A 20,546-nucleotide genomic window follows, 5' to 3' on the forward strand; every position below is an offset into this window, starting at 1 on the left:
TTTTTTTTGGGATGTTTTTTTAAAAAATTTAACTACACTTCTTGTTTTAAGAAACTCTTAATTAAATTTAATTCGTTAAAAAACCACACCCCCCCCCAATGTTCTAAAAAATAAAATTTTTTACCTTATTACCCTATTTAAAAAATAATATCGTTAGATTAGCTATCCTTTTATTTAACGGACCTTTTTATATCATCGGGGGGGGGGGGGTTGACTGAGCCAGGCTAATTAACTTTTCCACTTCTTTAATTTCTATTTTTGTCTACATTTGATTGAAATCTGATAGTTTTACTTGATTGTCACATGCAATTCTTCTCCATATTGTTTAATAAGGAACGCAAATACTGCTTTTTAAGTTTGAATTTAAAAATACAGTCACGTAAGCTTGGACTTTGGAGGGGGCGGGTGGTGGGAGGGAGGAGCAGTTTATAAAAGGTCCTCCATCTCACTATCAAAACCCCTGATTTTGAAATCAAGATGTTTTTTACACTACTTTAGATGTCTAACATAAACTGAATTATTTTCTCAAAACCCAAAATGCATTTTTGCTACAAGCTAAATTTTTGTCTTTTTTTTTTTAAAGGAAGAAGAGACGTGCAATAATCCCCCTTCTGAGAAAAAAGCGAGATATGACGAACCTTCATTAATACAGACTGCAAGGGCATCTGTTATCAAATTCGCTGGGACAGTTACACGTGATCTGAACCATCCATCGAGCACCCAACTTATAGCAACAGCGCCCTCTGACTCCCGCGTTAGCTCCATGGCAACTGGAAGGAAGTTGAAAAGAGAATGGGCTACTTTATACCATGTCTCAGCTCAGCCTACTGACCCCCTTCAAGTTTTGCAAAGGAGTTCAGATATAGAAGTCCAGTCAGAATTTGTAAGTATATACATAATTTCTTCTATCCCTATTTTCAAAAATAAGACAAAATTTTCTCAGGCGCATATCTTTTGATGATTTAAAAAAAAAAACTTAAAATTTTGTTTCTACGCTATTTAATTTTCTTTCATTCACCAAATTAGAAATATATATATATATAAAGGAGTGATTATACGAATTTTATATAAAAAAAAAAACAAAAAAAAACTTACCTTTTAAAATATACAAAAGATAATTTATTATGAAAAAAGTAAATTTAAACAAAAAAAACGATTTGTTAGTTAACGCTTGGCAAGTCACCCATAAAATGATAATATTACGCAACAAGCATTTGCATTGTATCAGATCGTTTCATCGCTTTGAATTGTAAATGGGTTTCCTGTGACAGGAAGAAAGTTTTTAGTAATCACCAATTATGGGTTTCACATACGAAGAAAATATTATTATTATTTTGAACCAACTCAGGTATTTATTCTCGCTTTTGAAAGGTTCAAGAAAAAGAATTTTAAACTGTTCTATTAGAACAGCGTTGTGGAGTCCGATACCCCCTCAACTCGGAAAGGTTATCGATCCTCTTACCTCGAAGGAAGCTCCCGGTTCCCACGGGTTCTCCCTGGGCGGCGTTTGGGGAGGGGGGGGGGTCTCTAAAAAGGACCATCCAACATTTAAATTGTTGATTTGGATGTAGAAAAAAGTTCTTCTCTCTTACAACACTTTTATTGTAACTTTTTTTTTCTTCTTCTTTTAATTGTTCAGGTGGTGGTGGTGGGACAATGACTATGAGAAATTGACAAAGTTTATTAACTATAAAAAAATGATTATTTTACATAAAAAATAAAACTTTTTTTTCTACAGATTAAAAATATAGCACTCCCAGTGGCACCATCGAGTGATGAAGCAGGTATATTTACAGAACAAATTCTGTCACCACCAGCAGAGTTCAGGGATGAACCTACACTGGTTCTAGAGAATATGGAGTGGCATGAGGGATTCCTTAATGATGTTTTTGGGGAAATGGTAAGCCTGGATGACTTAAGCTGTAATATTGACATGCTTCAGGACCCAGAGTGGGCTGATAGTTTCATGCCTGTATATTTAGATGATGCTACATGTAAATTTGAACCGGGTCCTCATAACGAAATTCCATCAGAGGACAATACAGGCTGGATCGACCAATTGTCCCCAAACACCTTGGAATATGTACTAGGGGACTTCATGCCACATCCCTCCAATGTGATTGAACAGACTGGGAGTGGTGTTATTGACAATTCCCTGTCACCCTCCTCCACCATTCCACCTCATAGTAGTAGTAATACAACAGCGGCTCATTTATCCGGGGACATTTTTAATGAGAACTATAATTAGTGAATTGAGTCCTGAACTAACAGGGTCAGGACATGAAAACAATGTTAAGCCATCAGACTTGCCTGGTTTTAATCTGTTAGAATCTGCTCTAAGCCATTTGAAGACATACAGGGTATACTATAGCCTTCCCGAGGAAAACGCTGGCATTATTTTAACTGACCCTGTGAAAAATCTACATAGCGATATCGACAAAATTCGAGCACTTATTGATATTCAGATCCAGAATTGGGGGGTCGGGGGGGAATTAAAGCATCAGTGAACCAAAAAGTTTATCTACAAAAGGGGACATCTGGGGACATTTTTTATTTTCATTTTTCGACAGGCAACCAGACTTTCTACCCAGGTCTAAACGAATTTGAAGACAATTTTTTCAACTGGGTGAATAAACTAATTTCAACTTTGGATACATTTAATGAGAGGGGAAGTGGGTCCACCATTTTATACATTGAATGCATGGATCTGAATCTCAGTATATTTAAAAAAAACTTAATTTTAAGGGGTGGGAGGGATAAAAAAATAAAATGCCACCCAGATTTGTCGACGACAGGAGGAGTTCAGGGTTTCAGATTTGACACAGGACTACAATGCTTTAAGTATGCGTTTTTAGCAGCAGCCCATAAGACATTATATAGAGAATCATCAATGAAAAATCTTGACAAACTTGCACGTAACGGTGAAACAATTTCCCTAAAGTAAATTTTGATTGTTTAGAGTTAAAGTATCCGCGGTCATTTGAATACAGAATCCTATGCGAGACCTCAACTGAAACTCGTGGGGTTGGGGTATCGGTACTACAGTAAGACATGAAATTTGGAGGCGGTGTGAAACACCGATTTAAAAAGGGGTGTTGTATTCAGTGAGAACACCGATGGTAGAAAATGTAAAAAATTGTGCATGGGTTATTTACCAACCTCCCAAAGATGTAAATTCTTATGGTAATTTTTTCCCCGTTACAGTAATAAGTTGACTCCTCTGTCAAGGCGTGAATAAAGGAGAACGTTTCTATTGTCCCATGTGCCTTTCCTCATTTAGATCCGAGCGAACGTTATCAGATCACATCGGGCATTTCGAACTTCATGGAAATCAAAGAATTGAAATGCCGGTAGAAGGCAAAGACACTTTACAATTTAAAAATTTTCAAAATTCTCTTCTGCAATCTGATGAAGTGTCTTTAGACTGTGAAACAAGACTGGTTGAGGTATCAGACCCATCAAAGCCCAATATAGTCAAGGAACACAAACTAGTTGCGTGTTCCTATGCGCACGCCTGTCGCGACGTCAACAATAAAATGCTATTGGAAGAGTTTTTTTTAACTATGGACGAGGAGGGCCGTATGGAAAATCTTTTAGTTTCTTTATTAAAAAAGGCAAACAGGGCAATTTCACAATTACGTCATACCAATTATCAAATGACATTGTCGGATAAAGAGCAACTGGCGTTGGAAAAGGGAACAATTTGCTGGGTGTGTAGGAGTACCCTTGCCCCAAAAGACGCGGTGCAGGACCACAATCACCTTATTGACCCCAATTCAACGGGAAAAAGTAACTTTGGGGGGTGGGCTCATAATTCGTGTAATTTAAAAATTAAACAACAACTTTTTCGACCGGTTTTTATACATAACTCTAACTACGATCTGAAGTTTGTGCTACCTGCATTGGCACATCTTCAAAGAAATGGAGCAGTGGATGATGATGATGATGCTGACGCATGAGTGATAGACAGCTTTACGTACAAAATCATACCTAAATCCGCGGAAAAGTTGCTTGTTTTGGAAATTTGTTGATGCCGATGTTGAATACACGAATAAAATTCGCTTTTTAGATTCCTACAGTTTTGCCCCCAAATCATTGAGCAAATTAATTCCTGTGCAGAAAAACAATGACGGTAGCAATGCTGTCCCCCTTCTCAAGCAACAATTTCCAAATGATTTATATGATTTGTTGACGGTCAAGGGCATATATCCTTATGACCATTATTGCTCCATGTCGAGATTCGCCGAGGAGACTATTCCCTGCATTGAATCGTTTTACGACAGTCTTCACGATCGTAGTTGCACCCCCGAGGAATACAGTTTTGCTAAAAAAGTTTGGGCAGAGGGAGGGTGTAAAAATGGATTTGACTACTGCAAGCTGTATTTGTCGAGTGACGTGTTAACTTTGTTAGACATTATGTGTAAAAATACGGATAAAATCTATGAGGAGTTTAATCTTGATTTGGGTTATTATTAGTCTTCGCCTCATCTAGTGATGGACCTCATCCTGAAAATTAGTGGGGAAAAAATAGGGCTAATCACTGACATTGATCAGCATCTGTTCATCGAGAGGTCAATGAGGGGGGTTTTGTTTTTCACGGAGACCGTATCTTGGAAACCAATCCAGCGGGGGAGAAGACGGGGACAAAATCAAATGCAGTTTTCCTCGATATGAATTCTCTCTACCCCTCGGCCATGTCCCATTATGAACTACCTTGCGGCGACTATAAATGGCTCAGTGACCCTCAAGCTCCCCATTTCCCCAACATTGGCGACGACAGTGTTGAGGAGACTGAACCAGTGGGATGGTTTTTTGAAATTGATGGAGAGATACCAGTCGAGCTTCACGATTCAGTAAAGGATTTTGTTTTACCGTGTATCAATAGACCTGTGACTAAATACTCTTTGATTCCTCACAATAGTCGTTTAGTCGAGGTGGACAGATTGCTTTGGGCACCTTCAAAACAAAAACTTATTGCTGACCTTCTGCCAAAAAAAAACATAGTTGTAAATAAAGTAGCGTTAAAAAGGATGTTTAACAATGGTTTCAACTTCACACAGGTTCACCGAGCACTTGAGTTTAGTCAAAAACCCTATCTGAAAACGTTTGTTGACACTTTTGTCGGCAAACGTTCTGCAGCACAGACGAAAGCCGAAAAAGAAATTTATAAACTCATTTTAAATTCGGCTTTCGGCAAAATGTGTGAGTGTTCATAATAAGAATCGTTGCGACGTCGTGACCGATCCAGAACAATGTGCTCGAATTATTGCCGATCCCCATGATACTTCCTTTACACTCATTGGCCCAGACATTGTACTTTTGAACAGGAAAAAAAGACGCATTGTCCTGAATAAAAATATCGCTGCAGGCAGTGCTATCTTGGAGATCTCAAAAAAGCTCATGTTGGAATTCTACTACAATGTTGCTAGGGTACAGTGGCCGGAAAAGGGGCAAGTAGAGGTCTGCGACAGTGATCAGGAGTCTCTAGGGTTAAAAGTGAAAACATCCACTTTCCGTGATGAGTTGTCGCTTTTTTAACGGATCTCGTCAAAAATTGACTACAACCCTGGGAAGGTTTGTATGTACCCTGTTCTAGTAAATCGGTTGGTGCCACCTCCAATTTTATTTTTTTAATAATAACAAGGACGTGACTTGATGTTCCAGGGTATGTTGGTCGGTCCGAAGGTGTACTTTATACAGACATATGACGAAGAAATCAAGAAACGTTGCAAAGGAGTACACACGCGCTATGTGGACAAGAATTTCGACATGAACAGTTATAGGAATTGTATTGTTGAAAATGCAATTCCACGAGCCAAATTGTTGGCAATTCGTTCATTAAACTACAGGAACTATACTGTAAATGTAGAGAATATAGCCATGAGTACCATTTCCGACAAGATCTTTGTTTGTCAAGATGGTGTGACCACCCTCCCCCTTGGACACTATTTAACTTCAGACCGGATCGAATGTACTGCCCACCGTGAAAGTCTCGGTTTAAATAAAGTCCTGTAACTAATTTCCTAAAAAAAACCTTTGGGAGGGGGGGGGGCCTCGCGGCCCGGGGGGGGGGGGCGGCCGCCGCCAGTGCGGGGGGGCGCACCGTCACCAAAGTTATCTTTTTTTTTTTGGACTTAGAGCATATTTTTTTTTTTTTTTCAAGTTGCCTCGATAATTTAACGTTTTTTTTTTCTCTATACAAAAAAAAAAAATTTGTTTTGTCTCTATTTACCTATTTAAATTGTGGGGTTGTATTTTTTTTATTATAAATAAATTTAAAAAAAAAAAAGTGTATTTTTTCAAGTGCTCTCTCTATAATTTAATGTTTTTTTTTTCTCTCTATAGATAAAAAAAAAAAAGTGTTTTTTTTTTATCCGTGTGTATACCTATGTAAATGTTGTTTTATTTTTTATTTTAAATAAATTTAAAAAATTTTATTTTTTTTTTTTAATGTATTGTTACTTTTTTTTTTATGTGCATATAATAAAAGAAAAAAATATGATTCTTTGTCTTTGTCTTTGTCTTTTTCTTCTTGTATAAGAGAGTAGTAGTAGTAGTGAAAAAAATTATTTAGTCATTATACACTTAGTGTCTACAGTTAGTTGTCCAGGTGAACTGTTGAAAGGAACATGTATCAATTTAAAACACCGTTCAGATCGTTTCTGTGTGGGCCCTCAATGTGGGCCCTCGGTGTCGGGAAAAACAACACTCTTAACTAAATTAATTAAAAATTGTGATAAAATGTTTGCAGAAAAGCCGAAAAAAATCTACTATTGCTATAGTATTTGGCAGGAGTCATACAATAAAATAAAAGCAATTGCTGCCACCATCACTATGGGATCGATGCAGATACAGTTCATACAGGGACTTGATTTTTTCAACATTATTGAACCAAACTCTTGGCTGATCATTGACGATCTGGCTGAATCTATAGAATAATTGTCTCAGCAAATGTTACAATTGTTCACTGTTCGCTCTCATCATGAACAAATTTCCGTTACTCTAGTTCTACACAATCTCTTTCATAAGAGCAAATGTATGCGAACACTTGCTTTGAACTGTACCTACTATATCATCTACAGAATTGTTCGTGATTCTCGCTCGCTAATAACCCTCAATAAACAAATCTATCCAGGTGCCCCTAAATTTCTGCTCTCGGCATACAATCAGGCAACTAATGAACCCCACGGTTATATCTCGCTGGATCTTAATCAAAATACACCCGAGGATCTACGCGTAGTCACAGATATTTTTGACAATGAAATTACAGTATATCTCCCGGTGAACACTAAAAAGACCTATTACTCTCTATCATGACACTTAAGAAACTACATGAAAATAGACATTTGTTTTCCGTTCTAAGCACTTCAAAACCTCCGCTTAGAAAAGCAATACTCAAACACGGTATTGACAATGATTTAAGTCATCTAATATCTAAACTTTGTTTAAATTTGACCGCGGGTAATGTTCAACTACCAGAAGTAGTTAAGCACCAGGCAAAGCAACATCGTTCCTTTGTACGTACATGGGCCTCTAAAAAGAAAAGAAAGAATTTTAAATGGAAACGACTTCTTCAGGCGGGGCGGTAGCTTTTTCACACTTTTACTGCGAATAATTGCAGGACTTGTAAAAACAGTTTTCTCTAGTGAGAATGGCAAAAACCTATAAATTGACTCCAATAAAACTCGCTCTCTCACTCGTCGAACACTTTGAGAACAATCTGAGTAAATTCCTCGACAATGAAACTATTGATGATGATAAAAAGCTGATTTTACTTCAAGTTGCACTTCGCAGAGTGGACAAACACTATCAATCGAAGCCCACTGCTGCTGCTGATCCCAAAAAAGAATCATCTTCTCAAGAGTCTGCTGCTGCTGTAAAACAATTAAAGAAGGAGGATTTTAATTCATTTGTATTTAAAATTGTAAATCTAATGCCCCAATCATATGGTTAAAAAAGAAAACGACTCCTAACCTATCTCTTGGAAAGTGATCAAATTCAAGTTGAGAGCAATGGAGAAAGGATTATAATTCAGGGCAAGAGCTATAATCTACTTGATTTAATCTATGACATGGTTACAAATCGTAAAGGACTATTATCATTTGACACTCATCTATACAACTTTCTAAATACATTAAACTTCCCCAAAAGTATTATTGGCAATAGACAAATTCTAAAAAATCTAAATGAACGTGCATCATCATTATCATCAATATTAAAATATGAACTTGAAGAATAATATTTTAAATCTATTTTGGAAAATAATAGCACACCATTGATAGCTAGACAAAAGCAAAGACGTATCAAGTCAGTGTCCCCACTACCAGCAGCAGCAGCCCGTATACAAAAGGGTAGCGGACGTTACACAACGTGTTTACGTTCAAAATGGCTGAAGTTCTGAAAGGTGTTTATGAAAATATTGGCGAGGTGGGGAGTTTAAGTTCCCCCACAACTCTTTCCAAAGTCACGGGTGTTCACACTAAAAGTGTACAAGACTATCTACAAAATGAACCAAGTTACACTCTGCATAGAAATCATAGACTTCGTGCCAATCAATATCGAAAAACTAAAGCCTTTTACCCATTGGATATAATGAAAGCAGATCTCTTGACTCTAAATGAGGCTCAACGACATCAAAAGATGCCAGACAAGTACATTCTACGTTCAATCTTTATCTATAGTTATTTTGCCCAGGTCCGTCCTGTGAAATGGAATAGAAGCGTTGAAGGTACCAGAGCCATTGAAAGTATTCTCCAAGAAGAGTCATATAGAAAAATTCAATCGGATCATGGCTGGGAATTTCTTAATCTTCATGTTGCACAAGTACTAGAGAAATATAATACACTGCTCTATCATACGCACAGTCCTATAAAGGCTGCATTGGCCGAACGATTGATAAGAACTATTCGACTTTTAATTTCAAGATATTTTACATTGAAAAATACGCAGGCTTTTATTCATGATCTAGATAAAATCATGTTGATTTATAATCAAAGACCTCATCAATCATTGTCCAACTCTACACCAACGGAAGTTCATCATTCGGATCATAATACAATTGACACCTTTCTTAAGCAATAGTCCAATGAATCAAAAGTCAAGAAGAAGAAGAAAAATGAATTCAATGTTGGTGATACGGTTCGAATTAATATAACAACTAATGTTTTTTAAATGGGTACTTACTTGTGTTCCACTGACCTTTTTAAAGTGGCAAAAATCCTAGACACTCAACCCACAACTTATCGCCTGCGTGATACCAAATATGAAGAGATTCTCGGCTGCTTTTATGACTATGACTTGCAAAAAGTTAAAAATGCTAGTGAAATCTATCAAATTGAAAAGATATTAAAGACACGTACTCGGGGGGGTAAGAAACAGTTACTTGTTCGCTGGCTAGGATACAACTCAGATTTTGATTCTTGGATCGGTGTTGAAGATATTGACAATGCCCCGTGATTTTTATGTAACATTCATGTCCAACTTTTCCGATCCTATCTACAACGACTTGAATAAAACAAGTAATTTTTGGATAAAACTCCCCCACCGTCAAATTTGACGGTGCGTATGAAGTGGCTCTTGTCGACTGTATTCTCAAAAATACCTATGACATCCTGAGAAAGGATCGTAAATATGAAATAAAAATACGACCGTTTGAATTCGGGGATGAAGGTGCAATGGCAACTTTTGACTCTAATCAGTACCCTATTGCTAACATCCCCTACAGTGAATACAATAACATGAACGACCTGTGTCGAGTTATCAACAAAAAATTGCAAGTCGAAAAAAAAGCGGTTTCACTTTCAATTACTCGACGGAACAAAGGAGAATTTATATTACCAATCCATATGAGAATGAAAGAATTTTCCTCAATGAGAATTTACGTGAGGTTCTTGGTTTTAAAAACCTTATTATTTAGACAGAAAATTTCAGTGGTATTGACCATGTTATCTATGCAGACTATGCACCCAGCTTCTCCACGGACACTTGTATATTTCTCTACGCTTCATTTGTGGAAACATCTCGGGATGGTAATTCAAATGTTCCCCTCCTACGAGTTCTTGAACGAAAAACCAATCAAGAACATGTTCACCACTACAATATAAAGCATCTTCAGTATATTCCCGTAAACACTTCCTATTTGGAACTATGTCAGTTAACACTAAAAACTGAATTTGGTGATCCAATAGCACTTTCAAACGGCTTAGCAGTGATTACATGTCATTTTCGACCCATTGTCAACGACAACGACGGTAAAATAACCTAAGCACTGAACAATAGAAGCACTCCATTTGTTTGTCCCGATATTGACTGTTATCTTGGTGCTTTGAGTCCACGTCAAATAGGCAATGGATTGGACTACTACAAGGGGCGTACTACAATGTCTGGCTCTGGTCTTGGTAGCTGGTTTGCTAGGCTATTTCGTTTTGCATTACCCCTTGCCAAAAAATATCTTGTACCTGCTGCGTAGAATTTTTCATCCTCTGCACTACCGGACTGGGGGTCGGGCAAAAATTTTTAAGGAGAGTGTTAAGTAAAATATTAGATCTTCAGCAAGAGCCGTTGGTGAACAATTAAAATCTCGACAAAATGGGGAGGGATTGAAAAGGATGCGTTCGCGTCATTCACTCATCAGTCTCCACACAGGCAGGAAGCAAAGGACATCAACAAGGACTTTGAGAAATAAAACAACGAAGGCCAATAAGCAGCAGCAGCAGCAGCAGAAGAAGAAGAAAAAGAAAAAGATTGTTAGATCAAAGAATGATTTCATCTCTTAAGATGACTTATCTCCCCCACAAGGAATCATATCCATCAATTATTTCCTCATTGAATCTATTCAATGCTGAAAATGTTGATGTCAGTGTCAAGTATGGCTACTATGAACAATTTCACCCTCAACAACCCCTCTTGGAAAAAATTCACTTTCAAATATTTTCCAATGAAGACTATTTCATTGATTCGTCATCAACATTTATTGATTTAAATGTTATGGTGAAGAAAAAGTCAGATAATACAACTCCAAACGCCGGCGATGGTCTCTCCTATGAAACTGTATTCTACACAACCTTTTCAAACAAATTAATGTATTTATTAATGGGACAATGGTGAGCACGAGCAATAATTTATCCAACTATGCAAGCTACATACAATTTATGATGATGACGCCAAAGGCGTACAAGGAGATGAGAGGAGAATCATTGGGCTATGAATATTGAACAGGGGTTGATACTGACGGTGAGTTGACTACAGCAGTCATCCAGGAGTATCATCTAGTTGGAAAATTAAATCATGAGATATTCAATATATCCCAATGGCTACCCCCCAATGTCAAGATTGACAGAAAGTTGCAGATGGCCCCATCGAATTTCATTTTGAGAAAAACACTTCCTGCAGCACCCGATTCAAATGTTATTATCACATCGGCAATTCTCCACGTCCGAAAAAAACAAGTTATGAGCTCTGTTTCATTGGCAGAGGAAAAGCTAAGAGCCAATGGTAACAATATTAAACGTCTTGTCCCCCATACAATCACCAATCAACGTCACATTGCCACCGGTTCTCGTAGCTATAGCTATTCATCATTTATCAATGGAGAAATCCCATCAAAATTGGCTTTGGCCTTTGTGAAGAGTGGCAGTTCCGTTGGATCCTGGACTTAATCTCCCCATGATTTTAATTTTTTCGATCTATCTAGCCTCGTGTGCAAAGTGAATGGTATTTCACAGTAAACTCTATCATTTGGCAAAAAATACTATAGAGCTCTCTACGAGTTGACAATGCAGTCCCTAGATCAAGACTCTCCACTATTTTAGAATATACTAACAAATTCAATGTTTTCAAAAATCCTCGTGTTATTGATGTGGACTTTTCAGGCACGAAGGATAAGACCATAGTACGGTATTGAAACATTCTTTAAGAGTGTATATGTGCCGATTCTTTGGCTTAGATCATCAACTTAGGATCGATGAGCCAATTATGAACCTACTGTGAAATCACACCTGACGTTAGTTTTCTTCGATACCTTGCGCCATGAACACAAACAAAATAATCAACGTATTTAGTATGGACCCATACATGTCCCAATACAATTCCTATTGCATACCTTTGGACTTCATTGAAAAAATTCCAAGTGTTAACAATACCCTAATCGTTGTTAATAGCAATCCAGCGACTTTGAAGACTGGCCATTGGCTATGCATCTTTCAAACAGCGAAGAATATTGAATTTTTTGATCCTCTTGGCCTATCGTATAAATTCTACGCTACATACATCAGCATCTTTATTGAAAGCAGTGGGAAAACCATTATTCAAAATCAACGAAGAATACAGGATTTAACGACTAAGACATGTGGCTTTCATGCACTACTCTTTTTCATGTTCAGATGTCGTGGCTACACCTACAACCAGTTTCTCAACATCTACGTTGACTCACCTCAATTGAACAACTTTCTAGTTGAGAATATACTTACAATTGTATTTAATTTTTATTTTAGTGCCATAATAATAAAATTTTCCAAATATGTATTTGAAATTTTTTATTAATAAAAAAAAAAATTATATACATGATAAAACGACTTTTCTACTCTTTTAGATTTCATCCGCTACTAGGTATTTGTCGACAACAACTAGTGCAGGTAGATTATCTGAATTTACAGTGTACTGATCTTGATGTAGTGCAATGTCAGGGTCACATTTTCTACAGTAGAGTGTGACTTCACTCTTGTCATATATCTTTGTATAGTCAATGATACTAGTCGAATTCATTCTATAAAATTCACATGTTTCAATTTGCCTATTTGAAGCAATTTCACAAACAGTGTCCTCAAGTGTCGAATCACATTCCGTCACAGCCAAATAAAAATCAGTGGGCTTATAATCATAACATCCAGTGTCTTCACAACAATGACGTAGAAACCATATTCTCTTGTTGTTCCAACAGTTGAATCGTTGACCCGGTTCCTCCTCCCAGAACAATCTAAAACCACGACGATACCAATCTCGTAGCAATAAACTAAAATCATGGGTAGGATTCTTTCCAATCAGACCGGGATATGTACTCTCCCACTGCTTACATTTATCATAATGACAATTGGAGCATTGGTGGCCTCTAGGATGAGAGTCACACACCTCTTCAAGACAGGAATTAAAACCTTTTATTTGTACAGCATATCCTCTATGCAATTTACACGGGTTTCATAATCTACACTTTTCATCATACTCCTCAATCATTGTGCAATTCTCACATGATGACCAGCTGCCCTATGTGTACATACATAACGGACATGTATGGGGCATTTTGTCATATGTTAACGCTCTCACTGCCACAATGAAACTGAGCTAGCAACATCAAAAAAAATTGTATGAGAGAGAGAGAGAGAGAGTAAATCATCCTTGAGCACCATCTTTCTTATGAAAAAAAGTCCTAAATTTCTAAAAACTAATGTTTAAAAATATATTCACAATATCATTTTGCTGCGTCGTGATCAATGTATTTATAAATTGTGTAAATGCATTTGGACCACGATGTAGAAGCTTCATACAATAGTCTAATGATGGAGAATAAGTTTTCATTATATCGACCAGCATTCCTCGAGAAAATATTGTACTTTGAATAGACAACTCTAGAAAATCGTCATCTAGAATTAAACGTTGTTCCATAAGAACTAGATTCCTCATGATTCGATCTTTCTCGAATCTATCCATTTTTTAGAGTCCTAACTCTCTCACAATCAACTTCAGACTAAACAGAATTTCTTTTTGTACTCTAAAAAATATACGCTAGTCTACTATAGAAAAAGAAAAAAATATCATTGATTTAGAAACTGTTTTATTGAGCATAATTACAATAATAATAATATTCACTGATGCATTTTGTTCTCATCAATATATTTCAATAGGACATCTAATGCTGACCGATGTTTATTTATATGGAGAATATTTACTTTTCCAGCAAAACACAGCTGCTCCTCCTGCTTAAATTTGCTCAATGATATCACATATCTCGCATACATAGTGTCCCATTCAAGACATAGTCTACAACCAGCTGTTATTTCACCATCTAAATTGGGTTATCGTTTATTGGTGCTTCTTATGCTGTCGGTTAAATAAATAATATAATAGTATTTAAATTCAATAATCATTTTTTTTTCTCCAATACTATCCGAGAAAATAAAAAAAACTATTATCTTTTAATTAAAGTATATTAATACTGTTAATTTTAAAGAAAAATATTACTTTGATTAAAATCCTAATCACCAATCAAGTTGTACCTTGAAATTGCGTAAATCCTCTTGACAAAGAGTGTAATGACCTGTTTACCTAGCAGAAAAACCTGTTTGGTACGGAGGCTGCGTAGAAGTGGTACCTTGGTATATACTAATCTTAACGAGAATGAAAGTTTTTGGAAGAAAAATCTGATTATACTCATTATTTGCACGAACAGAATAGAGAACAAGTTTTCTATTGAAATGCTAAATAAGCGAAATTTCCTCATTTCCCCCCTTTTTTGTCATTCATTGTATAAAGTTTTTTTTTATTAATTTCCGAATGCATTATTTATGCAGTTTTTATTTTACTATATTTTTTTTTATTTTTGTGTTATTCATTTTATGTCCGGTGCATTTTATTTTTCATTAGTTTTAACGTTTGCTTTGTTCTTGCTGTTTCAGTTTTTTTCTCTTTACTTGACATAATAGAGGAGTTCGGCTCCACTAAAGCTTATAATAGACTTTAGGAAATAAATATTATCGTAGCTTATATATAAGTGATTAAATTTCATCAGGTGGCTTTTCATTATTTAAACAGCTTATTATTGTTAATATTTATAATATTTATGAGTGTTTTCCAAGTATCGTTGGGTGCTCTTATCATCTTTTAACTATCCCCTTTCAATCATAGTTGCTGCACCACCTTCAAGAGCCGTTGGATCCATTGCTGATTATGATCCGCTGAACGAAAATTACGGCTCAATTGCAAGGTCTTACAGAGGTCCTTCTCAGAATCAACAGCCACAAAATCAATATGTGGCAAACCAACAAGTTCCGTCACATCAACACCAAATTAGAAACCAAGGTGAGTCATCCCTTGAGTCATATTAGTCATCCAGTTAGATCACAAGTATGTGATCTAAAGCCTATTTAGGTTATTAGGAGTTGAACCTGATAGGGATTTCTCACCTGGTACGTCATTAGCTTAACTGGATTTCATGTTCTCTGGATATGGCATCATAGTCCAGAACAGGTCACACCCCTAACTCCCTATATGCCCACACCAGGGGGGGGGGTCCCGGTAACTGTCCGAAATTTATTTAATGTCGACATTCACCGGCGAATGTTCGAAATTCCTTTTTCTCTGCTTCGATTCAATCAGCTGTGCGAGTCATCTTTTTCAGCCTTATGCAACCTATGATGGTAAAAGTTAAGATTAGGTTAAGTTAGATTAGGTTAAATTTGGTTCTAAATATCAAAAATGGGTTAAAAACCTAACTTAAGCTAATCTAAACCAACCTAACCTCGTCTAACCAAATCTAATTTAACCTAACCTCCCATCATCAAACCTTGCATTAAATTGAAAAAATTGACTGGCAACGGTGACTAAATCCAAGGAGAAAAAAAAAGGTATTTCGGACATTTACCGGTTAATGTCGACATTTACCAATTTGCAGACATTCACCGTAACACACACACACACACACACACACACACACACACACACATATATATATATATATATATATATATATATATATATATATATATATATATATATATATATATATATATATATATTCCATTGTGTTTCGTTAGTTGATTGATAAGTCTATCCGTCATCTGTGTGTGTGTGTGTGTTTTAGTGTCTTTATCTTTTAAAGGCTATGTGAATCAGCCTCTTGCTGTAGTGTATGTCTAAATAAACTTAAGTCTAAGTGTAGTTACGCAAATCAGAGAGCGGTGAAATCCCCGTAGATTATTCCCATGGACCTCCTCCGGAAAAAATTAAAAAATAGCTGCATAACAATAGATCTTTACTGCCCCCCCCCCCCCTGGGTAAAGTGTACTATTCGCTCCAACACGCTGAAGGACAGATCCGTGCACTTATGAGAACCAGTATAGGCTCGTAACTCTTCGGGTGCCAATACGGCAGAACCCCCCTTTGAACCTCACATTGAACCTCACATGTTCTTCAACAGTTGAAACTATTTTTTAATATATAGGAAACTTATTTTGGAAGGTATCTTCACTAAGAGTAGAAACTTTTACTTGCCACATAGAATGCAGTCATTATAATCCTTAGACTGGAATGACTTGATCAGAGGACATGGCATCCAGCCAAGGGGTCACAGCCAATACCCCACCAAGACGAATATGTTGAATATAGCTATTGCCATTCTCCGGTATTTCAGTGAATTTTGATGCTCTATACAAAGAACAAATTGAAAAAAAAAACTGACAAAACAGAATGTACTACCCATCCTTGGTGAAACAGTTGCTAAAGTTTCGTTCCAAAAAGTTGTTTCTGGAACTCAGTATTAACATCTTATTCCAAAAAAAAATAAGATACTGAAAAAAAAGAGAAATAAAAACTGGAGCAAAAAGATACTTGCAACTTTTATCACCAAAATGGGTGTATTTACGCCCTTTTAAAATTCTTTTTAGTTTGAATGTTATTCCTCTGTCATAACATTTTTTTTCAAATATAGATTGTTTGTAAACACTTGAGTTTGTTAGGGAAAATTTCCCCAGCCCTTTGGCTACTCTCATGGGTTGTATTATTAGTAGGAATGCTTTTTTGTGTGATATCTAGGGCGTTTTATCAGTTGCTGTTGTCGGGTTTCTCCAATAAACTGAGAAATCGAAAACTGGACTAGTTTAGCATTACTACTTTACTGATTGGTTACTGAGCATTATTTAAAGGGAAGTTTTTTTTAAAGGTACTTGGACCTTTACGCTCAATCAAGAATATTCCTACTTGCTTGTTGACAAAGGCATGTACAGGATGTTTGTTAGGTAAGGGGGGGGGGCAAAAAAATCTTTAGAAAACTTATCAAAACCAGTTTATATGTATTTTTGTTGCTTTTTTCCAGTCGAATGATTTTTTTTTGGGGGGGGGGGGGGGTCAAACCCGATACATCCTCCCCCGGGCACGGTCTTACTTGTGGAGATTACTACTTTCTTCTGTGAAAAATGCAAAAACCAAAGATAGAATGAGATGAAGAAAAAGTAGAAATAACAGTACGCACAGTGAATTCAAGAATAGCAATAATAGTAGCAGATCTGCAAGCTCAATCAAATTATGATAAATTTTGAATCGAAAAATATTTTTGAGAAATTTCTGAAAATAATTTTATGCTAATTAACTGTAATTGTTTTTTAACTCCTATCTTTAGGACGAAATTAACGGAACTTTTACAGGTTTAATATATTGTATTGTAATAATGCCATCTTTAGTCAAGATTGTATTAGTATCAAGATGCTAGTAAAGATGGAACCTCGGCATAAAGGAGTTGTTTAACGAGTTTTTTTATAGAAATTGTTCTCTAACAAATATTTCTCATGTAACACTATTTTTAAAATAATAAAAAACGACACCACCCCCTAATTTCCATTTAAAAATTTCTGTTAATCTATGAATTTCAAGCAAAATTAAAAAAAAAGTATAAACAGACTTCTTTTTTTTTTTTTTTTTTTTTTTTAAAAAAATAATTTGACTTTTCAAGGTATCAAGAGATTATTGAAATATCTATGCATAAACTTAAATGATAAAACGTAGATACTCAAAGAAAAAAAAATATCTGATCGACTCAGTACTCAGCACATCAAAGCAAGAAGTCAGCCACGTTTTTCCTCCTGTTGTCTATTTCCGAGCGCCACTTCTTCTGCCACGCGTGCACTTCTGCCACGTCACACCCCGTAAGGCAATCTTTGTTCCCCGTGGGGGCCACTATGCGAGATTTCTAAAATGAGTATTTCCACTTTTGCTTGCAGTTTCCTTGGTTTTGCTTTGCTGAAATTTCAAAACTAAAATAATGGGCGTGAGAAATACTGAGCATGAATTGAAAATGACAAAATATGTAGGTTAGAAGGAGCTTGGAATACGACATATTGAAATACAGGGTTTTTTGTGCTGTAAAATACTCCAGCTGTCAAGTGCCATAGCTATTTTCTTTAACTGTAATGTAGATTTTCGGACGTTCTAGCTTACCATCCCATTTTGAAGGTGTGACATAGTGTACCCCTCACTCCCTTATAAAGAAAAACAAAGATAAAAATCTCAACAAAGAACAAACGTAACTACGGCCATTAGAAATAAAAGATAAAAACTAAAACGACGCGGATATTTCGTCTGTATGAAAACAAGGCGTCTTCAGCGCTAATGAAACAAAGATAAAAAAAAAACTAAAATAATCTAAAAAAATCCAAAACTAAGAAATAAAGACATTCAATATCTACAATTATCGCAACTGAGACTATAGGTCACAGAAACTAATAGAAGCTTTGGTGTTCTCATTGAAGCAAGTCTATTAGCTTATGTGACCTATTGTCTCAGTTGCGGCAGTTGTAGATATTAATACTGGTTGTTTTTATTTCTTGGTTTTTGATTTTATTTGTTTTTATGTTATTTTAGTTTTTATCTTTTCTTTCTACTGACCGTAGTCCTGTTTGTTTGTTCTTTGTTGAGATTTCTCTCCTTGTTGTTCTTTGTCATGGCTGTCCAGTTTGGCTTTAGATTTTTTTACTCCCTTATAACATCTGTTCCTCAAATTAGCAGTAAAAATATGTAAAATCACCCTGGCACTAATGACTAGGAGTCAGCAGGGCTAACACATAAATATGTATACATATAAATACAAAAATATGTATTTATGGCCGGGATAATGGTTAAAATGGCTGGTTAGCTTCCTTCCTTTCCTCCCTCCCCTCCCTCTGAATCAAAATCTTGGAACGGTCCTGAAAATAATTCACTTATTTTCTCCTTGGCTTCTTTATTCCCTCTTTCTGCGTGTTTAAACCACTAACTAGGGGGGTGGGGGGGGGCAAGGGTTATTGCATGCGATATGAATCAATGGCTATTAGATGAAAGTCATTAGCTGATATAAGACTTTTCTTGACATAATTCAAAATGAAATATTTAAGAATGACATGCTAAAGTTCTAGTTGAAAACGGTATTTTTGGCAAAATGTTTATTCAAGCCATATTGGTTTAGCGTTGTCTATAGAATGAATCACATGATTCAGCATATTGCTAATTTAGAATCCACAGGCGTGTCCTTATCAAAACATGCTTTCGTCGAGTAACTTTAGCGCGATCAGGATGCGTTATTTGGCCGCAATTATGTCTTTATCCTTGTGAATACTTGACAGGGTTTTCATGGAAGGGGGGGGGGGTATCAGCCTTAACATTAGTCAAAATACCCCCAACACCATCCAGGGGAAAATATACGTTATAATGTATGAAAAATAGGATATTTGCACCTTAAATTAGCTTCATCAGTTCCCTTTTTCAAAAAAAAAAAAAAAAAAAAAAATCCATATCCTTTCTCAAGGTCTGAACTTGTGTGCCGACATTCTTTACCATAAGGCCACGTTAGTCCGATCCTTATGAGTTGGACTATATCAGAAGATTCTTGCGACGAATGGGGAGGGTGTCTAAAATAGGAGAAAAGCGGGTGACAGAAGAGTGAACAGATATGACAAAACATACAACACATACATGAGAGATATATGTAGCACATAGCCATCATTCTAGAAATCCAAAAAAGTTGTTTTTAGGCCACTATTTATAATTTTCCAAGGGGAGCTCCCAGAGGAGGGGATCGTGCTGCTTTAAAAAAGTGCTTTTTAAGACCTGAAGCAAAATTTGTCTTAAAATTATCTGCATTAAAAAAACATTCATACTGGAGGGGGGGGGGTCCTTTTTGTCAATATTCCACATAATCGTTCAGGTTTATTGGTCGACATTTACATTAATAGACGCCCGCATACAATGAATGGTATCGTTTTACACTCTTTTGTTCCAACACCTGTGGAATTGATTGATTTCGTTCATACTTTCTCTATTCAAATTTGTGTGCCAATTTTTGGTCAGAACTCACAACTGATATAATTTTTGGCGCGTCATCTCGGTGATTAACGAAAAACGTATTAATGATTTTTGCCAAATCTGTATCGAATGATTTCTTTTTTTGGAAAAATTTGGTCACACTTTTCATATTGCTTTTATGGCATGCTAAATGACGAAAAGTAACCTTGCGAATATTAAGATATGTTGAACGGACATGGGTGAGTTAAAATACATTCTGTCCGTATAACCCCGCTTCAGTCTTGGAAGAAAAAACTTTATTGGGTTATTGACACTTTTGTTTTATTTTTTGTCATCGACTGTCATTATTCTTTTTCTCCAGGGAGCCCAAAAAAAAAGAGAGATTACTTTCTCGTAATTCTGTGGTAAAAAGTGGATCTTAAGGGGAGACAAATAACCCCGCCTTTTGAAAATCTGATTGGCTCTTCTGTGATTCCGTGTAAAATTTTAAGCCAGTAAAAATAACGAAT

The 20,546-nt window shown here is 36.2% G+C and overlaps 1 protein-coding gene across 2 annotated transcripts in view; it reads left to right on the forward strand.

Annotated features, from left to right (window-relative positions):
- The window catches only part of Lasp (LIM and SH3 domain protein Lasp), a 166,280-nt gene that overhangs the window by 128,979 nt on the left and 16,755 nt on the right, over positions 1 to 20,546 (forward strand). For both annotated transcript variants that reach the window (XM_089102537.1, XM_089102538.1), the window contains exon 7: positions 14,896 to 15,069. In XM_089102537.1, the coding sequence (XP_088958663.1) occupies positions 14,896 to 15,069 (174 nt within the window). The remainder of the gene's footprint in view (positions 1 to 14,895; positions 15,070 to 20,546) is intronic.

This window comes from Artemia sp. Qi Xiang Cuo, chromosome 16 (genome assembly GCF_049724085.1).
Source record: "Artemia sp. Qi Xiang Cuo chromosome 16, ASM4972408v1, whole genome shotgun sequence".
Lineage (NCBI taxonomy): Eukaryota > Metazoa > Arthropoda > Branchiopoda > Anostraca > Artemiidae > Artemia > Artemia sp. Qi Xiang Cuo.